Here is a 6,177-nt window from a genome sequence, read left to right as displayed (position 1 = left end):
CACCTTGGGTGTGGTATGCCCCGTGGCCAAAGCAATGGGGATGCCAAGGGCCTGGTCCAGACTCTCGGGCAGGCTGTGAACCGGGAGGACAACAGGTATCTTGCTGCCTGGGTCTGCAGGGGAGGGGCTGAGGTTCCCAAAGACAGCAGGTGTGGCCATCGCGGCCTCCCCGAGCCCATGTGGGCGGGAGAGGGTGGAGCCCTGATGAGCGCACAGGAGGGTAAGCAGGGGGACGCCCCCACTGGCCTTCGGGGCTAGAGGCGCACGCTGGTCCTGAGCTAAAGAAGTTGGCGGAGCAGAGAGCTCTCTGCTCCCACTGGCCCCCTAAGGGTAAGACTGAGGAGGCTGACACCACCAGTCCCCCTCACTGAGGCCAGCCCCGGGGAGGCCCAGGCTGGGGGAGCGCAGCTCCAGGGCTGCTGCGTGGGGCCTGCAGCGGGCACGCGGCCTGTGCCCTGAGGGATGAAGGGAGAACCCTGGAGGAGACAGGTGGCTGCAGCCAGGAGCAGTTCAGAGAGGTAGAGAAGCTTCTTTATTTAAAAATACCGTGAAGAGAGACTATCCAGATGCTCAAACACAACGTTACTGGAGACTTAGAAAATGTGAAATTGAGACCAAGGGAAGTCACTAGGAAACATCGGCGCAGACCCCTTCCAGGAGCACTTGCAGAGGGCCTGGGAGCCGGACAGCACCCCTACGGGGGCCTCTCCAGCTCTCCTCCCCCCCTCTGCGCTGGGGCTTCCAGGTCACCTTCGCCTTTCTCCAGAGCCCCCAAGGGAAAGGAAACCCCCCAGCCCCGAGTTGCCTGGCCCTCGGCAGGTGCCTCCTGTGCGCGGCAGAGCGCACCACCTGCCCGGGGCTCGGCCTGCAGAGCAGGACCCCTGGTCCCTGTGCCACCCCGAAGCTGCAGGGAGAGCAGAGATGGCCGATCCCGGCCTGAGAGGGAGATGCCACGGACACCGCGAGGGCACTGGCCTGGCTGCCTGCCTTCCGAAGGCCTCGTTCCCCTCTGCACCCCGGATGTCGGTGGCTGCTGAAGCCAGACCCCCACCAGCCCGAGATGTCCCCGCGATTCCCCGCAGACCGGCGGGGACAGCCCCACCCCTGCTTCCGCCACACCCAGCCCCTGCCCAGCACCTTGTTCTGCCCTGGTTCCCGACCCCACCTCCGCCTCACAGACCCTCCACACCATCTGACCCTCTAACAAACACTGAGGCAGGTCAGCGCGAAGATGTCCTTCCCGCTCAGCAACTGTCAGTGGGGGAGGTGACGGCTGGGGCACAGTCTGGCTCTGAGGAGGGTCTCCTGCCCAGGGCTGTCCCGCGGGCCGGGCACCGCCCACCTAGCCCTCGAAGCCGGCGATGGCCACCACCTGCAGGACGGCCTCCAGGCCGTGGAGTGCCAGGAGCACGGCGCTGAGGGCCGAGTCTGCCCACAGCACCAGGGTCTGCCAGAGCAGGAAGTAGACGGACAGCAGGGCACCGCCCACCGTGAGGACCAGGCTGGCTGCCAGCGGTACCTCGGCTTCCATCAGGTTGCCCTTGGTGCCTGGAAAGCAGAACAGACGTGCTGGGTGAGCGCCGGGCTTTGGGACGCACGGGCCCGGGAGCGCTGACCCCCTCAAGAGTGGCCGTGAGACCCGTGCCAGCTTTGACCACCATATGATGCTTGAGGACTTGAGTGAAAGCTCCCACTGTGACCACTGCAGGGGACTCTTCAAAGTGTCGGAAAGCAAACGCAAAAAGGGGCATGTCTTCCTTAGTGAGGAAGAAAGCCAACCGAGGCTGTGATGTTCTACTCTTGGTCTTTGGGTCAGTTGTGTGGGTGGGAGAGGGAATTTGGTTTTCTAAAGACAATTCCAACTGTATTCTGACACCTTTTCCTAATTCCACATTGACTGAGAAGATTTTGTTTAAAATTTCCAAAAATAGTTCACTTTGGGCTAAGGTCGTTGTGGAAAACTTCACGCACATTTACAAAAAACAAAGCAACTGCACGTTTTACAAACAAATGGGTCAGCATGGAAGACGCTGATCTCCAGCTGTCCCGGCCACGGGTGCCCAGGGTGCCCCTGGAGCGTGAGGGACTTGCGGATGCCCAGCGACTCTAGTGCCGTTTGCCACCCTCCCATGGGCACAGGCTTGTCTGTGTCGGGGGTCTGCGTGTGCAGGGGCCCGGGATGTGCCAGCTGTTCTATCAGCCATTCCAGGGGCAGGAGCGTTTCTCAGACGCGTCAGCGGAACACACAGCGTGATCCCGTTTAGAAGAGATGTGCTCACGTCTGTGTGCCTGTGGCTGGGAATGGGGAGACGTGGGCCCTGATGGTGAGCTGAGGAGGGAGCGGGGGAGCTCTCTCGGGGCTCCTATACTGTCTCAGCTTCAGGACGTGAGGGGAGTCGGCCGAGCAAGATTCTGGCTGGGGGCGTCCAGGAGCCGCACTGGGGAGGCGACGGAGCCTTCACCCTCCAGGCCCTGCTGCCCTGGTGGGGTCCTGACAGAACTTTCCAGATCCTTCTCCTCCTGACCACTGAGGCCAATGGAAGGGGAGGAAGGAGGTGGGGGTGAGTGTTTTAGGGCCCCGGGGTTGATGACTGAGCTGGGTTCTAACCTCAGTGCTGTTTGTTACCCAGCAGCTTGGGCACAACAGGCTTCCAAACAGGAAGCATCCCCACCAAGGACGTGGCCAATATTCTTCGTCTTGTGGACAAAGCTTCTGGACAAATTAATACTTAATGACACTGTAAGGCGAGGCCTGCAAAACCATGCGTAAGCAGTTTAAATCAAAAGTGTCTCTAAGAACCATGTTACAAAATGATCAACGTGTAAAGGTTCACACATGAACCTAGCAACAACCTCAAGTACTATGTGGTTTTCAGTCAACTCACCGAAGTATAACCGAATTGCTTCCAGAATCCCCATCAGAAAGAGCAGAGTCAGGTCGAGGACCAGGTAACTGTGAGGGTAAGTGAAAACCTGGCCTGGAGAAAAACGGGCAACAAAGCTGAGCCCCTGTTGCAGGACGCAGGGTACCCACACCTTTGAGCTGCCTTTTTGCACGAGACTTACTTTTATACACGGCCAGCAGGAGCGTAGCTAGGAAATAAAGGGCATAGTACATTCCACTCAGATAGAGCAGCATCTGAAGAGGGAGCGATGAGAGCTGGCCAGCGGTTAAGGACTCTCAGGCCCAGCAAATGACCCTGCCCGAGGGCACCCACCTGGGGAGAGTGGACAGAAGGGGCTGCTCCGCCACCTGTCCAGAGGCCCTGCAAACACGTGGGTCCAGCCCAGGCACCTGCGGGTGGCCACGAAGACGTGGCCGACAGCCCCCTGCCTGGCTTCCTTTGACACCCCTCCTGGTGCCACCACACCTGGCAGGGCTCCTGTGGGCTCCGGGGTGGGGCTGGGGCTCCCCCCCAGGGGACATCCTAGCCTAGAGCAAGAGGACCGGGCACATCCTTGGTGACTGCAGGCAGGACGGCCTCGGCACCCCGGGCTTCCTCAGGTGGCATCACCCTGACCTAGGTCCCAGTTATAACATTGAGAGCAAAAAGTGACCATTTTCACTTTCTTCAAAGAAAATGTCTTTCTCTCTTTTGGGGGGCAGTTTAATACCCACTAGCAACTTTCCTGAGCTCTGAACACTTCATATTTGTTTATGCTAAAACAAGTCTGTAAGTTTTCCAAGTGAGGGGTTTTCACGCTCCTGCCCCCCTGGGCCTGGAGGGAGTCAGGCAGCCACCCCTCGGCGAGGGGCTAGGCAGGAGGCACCAGCGGAGGAGGTTGTATCAACTCTCTCCACCTGTTAGTGGACGCCCTTCCCACTCAGTGGAATGACTACTCAGAACTTATAGGGAAGGTGGGGCTGGGGGCTGGGGCCTTAAAGCAGCAAAAGGCAGGGGCCAAGAGCCGACTTCAGGCGCCTGGAGGGCCACAGGGATGTGGCAGCGGGAGAGCCGACTTCAGGGGCCTGGGAGGCCTGAGTCTTGGGCTGACGGAGGGCCACAGGGATGCAGCAGCGGGATACCACCGTGGAGGAAGCTGTCCCTGGAAGAGAAGGTACAGTCAGAGAGGTCCCAAGTCCTACCAGGATGCTCCAGCGGCCTGTTCTCCTGTTGCCGCGGATTTATGGCCCAAAGCTAGGTTCCTTTCCAGCACCTCTGCACCCACTGTCCCTCCAGGGAGGATCTGACCATCTGCTTTTCTGAACCTGAGGCTGGGAGTCAGGGCTTACCCACAGGCGAAGCCCAGATCCACACCTGAGGCCAGATGCCAGGAGAGAAACCAGACACACAGCTTTTCTCATCTCATATCTGCCACACGTACATAGATGAAAACGTTTTTTGATTCAGGTTACAAGTCTCTGTCATGGATAACAGATGTTTGCTTTCCTCTGGAATTCTATTCATGGCCCCAAATATCCCTCCCCGAATAAGAATCTCCTAAGCCAGCCATCTAGTCCCTTTCCAACCCTCTCCCGCCACACAGCAGTTACACATTCTGCCCGCGTCTTCAGATGACAGTGTACGGTGACGCGCCAGTAACGACTCCGAACTTGCCAGCAGCGAGTAGGACGGTGCTCTCTCCTACTCCATTTCCTCCTTAGTCCCCAGGGGGCAAGAGAGAAACTCCCAGCCTGGGTGAGCCTTCGCTTCCTTGGCAGATTCGAGGTCCTCTGGGAGTCTCACTTAGGTGGGGGTCTTACCTGGGTCAGCACAGGACACGGGTGACGGAGAGGCAGCATGTGCTGAGCACGGGGAGCCTCAGAGGGTGCCGAGCACAGATCATTAATACACCTTCATCGCGATATGGGAAGGGTGCTCTCTAAACCCGATCCCTTCTTTTCCCAGGCCCAAGCTAAACTAGGCTGCCTCGATACCTGTCATTATTTGAGTGGATTTCACGTTGATCGGGATTTTGCTCCCTTCTGACCCTTCTCTTGACAGTTCGCTTCAGAACGTCAGATCTACTTGCCAGCTGCCCATTGCTATGCTTGAGATGATGGGGCTCAGGGAAAAAATGCTGTTGAAAAACCTTCAGCGCCACGGGATTTAAATAATTGACATGAAGGGTAGCTACAATTAGATATGCTGCGCTAACGATTTCAGACCTACAGAAAGAGGCTCATTCTGACTAAAGATAACCGTGGCTTTTAGAACTTCGCATTTTTTGTCAGTGATTCACTGTAATAACAATGTGGCCGTCAGAAGTTAAATGTGAAAGCAAAGAGAAAGAATGTTTTTCCTTGGGTGATATACCAGGGGTGTGAAGCGGACAGCTCTGGTGTAAACGTAATTTTCCACCAAATGAAAACGCGCGAACCTCAGTACCCGTGGCCTTGCACAAAGGTCTGGCGCTTGGGAACCCCGGTGCCGGGAAACTCTGTCTGAAGCTCAGACCACAGAGTCTGCTTCTTTGTCAGCTGGCCAGCTCACCGCTCCCGTCTAGTCCCAGCCTCTCCTCGCACGAGTAATTTCGGAGCCTGACAGCTGAGATGTGGAAATTGGCCTTTTCCATCCGGCCGAGTGAGCGCCCGGGGCCGCCCGCGTACCTCGCTCTGGTTCCACGAGCTGTGCGGTGCGGGCTCTTACAGACCCAGCGGTCAGGACTTCGAATGGGCTGCCGACCGGCCGGCCCCCCGCCGCCCCGCGCAGGGCGCCACCGAGACAGGACGAGCCCGTGAGCCGGCAATCCCGGCGAGAATCCAAACCTTCGCTCCAGAAGCCGGTCCCACTGGGCCCGCAGGCGGGGCCCACTCCAAACCGGGGTGTCCCCTTCCTGCCGGCCCCGGACGAGCCAGTCCCGCTCGCTGCCGGCCCACTGGGTCGGGGGGCGCCGACCGTCCCCTCGGGGGGGCCGTGACCTCACCGCCGTGGCTCCACTGCCCCGCGCGTTCACGGGAAGCGGCGGCGCGGACCCGGGACGGGTTCTCCGGGCCAGGATCTCACCTTGTGGACACATGAAGTCCACCGGTTAACGACCCCGGCGAGCTGCGGGCGCAGCTCGCCCTTCCCCGCAACAGGAGGAACCGAACCAACCGAACCCATCTCCCGGGGCGACCTCCGAGAACCCCCTAGGCCTCCGCGACACCGCACCCAGCCCCTCACCTCGCCGCGAGGCCGCCATGTTGCCGCGGCCCGCCCCGCGGCCCGCCCCGCGGCCCGCCCCGCGGCCCGC

At 59.4% G+C, this 6,177-nt stretch overlaps 1 protein-coding gene across 4 annotated transcripts; it reads right to left on the bottom strand.

Moving 5' to 3' along the window:
* Positions 1-509: 509 nt before the first annotated feature.
* Positions 510-6,127, bottom strand: TMEM80 (transmembrane protein 80). Of its 4 annotated transcripts, none has more exons than XM_004278101.4 (5): positions 6,108-6,127; positions 4,028-4,047; positions 3,067-3,160; positions 2,886-2,978; positions 510-1,548 (listed from the first exon to the last, which is right to left on the bottom strand). In XM_004278101.4, the coding sequence occupies exons 1-5, from the start codon at positions 6,124-6,126 to the stop codon at positions 1,343-1,345; spliced, it is 432 nt and encodes a 143-aa protein (XP_004278149.2). In that variant the 5' UTR covers position 6,127; the 3' UTR covers positions 510-1,342. The 4 variants fall into 4 exon arrangements, with proteins under 4 accessions (XP_004278149.2, XP_033258520.2, XP_049569537.1 ...); XM_033402629.2 differs by lacking the exon at positions 6,108-6,127 and adding an exon at positions 5,949-6,101; XM_049713580.1 differs by lacking the exon at positions 6,108-6,127 and adding an exon at positions 5,552-5,861.
* Between the last annotated feature and the right edge of the window lie 50 nt (positions 6,128-6,177).

The sequence above is a fragment of the Orcinus orca genome, chromosome 8, assembly GCF_937001465.1.
Source record: "Orcinus orca chromosome 8, mOrcOrc1.1, whole genome shotgun sequence".
Classification (NCBI taxonomy): Eukaryota; Metazoa; Chordata; class Mammalia; order Artiodactyla; family Delphinidae; genus Orcinus; species Orcinus orca.
The sequence above is the reverse complement of the archived record's forward strand: the minus strand, read 5'-3'. Positions and strand labels throughout refer to the sequence as shown.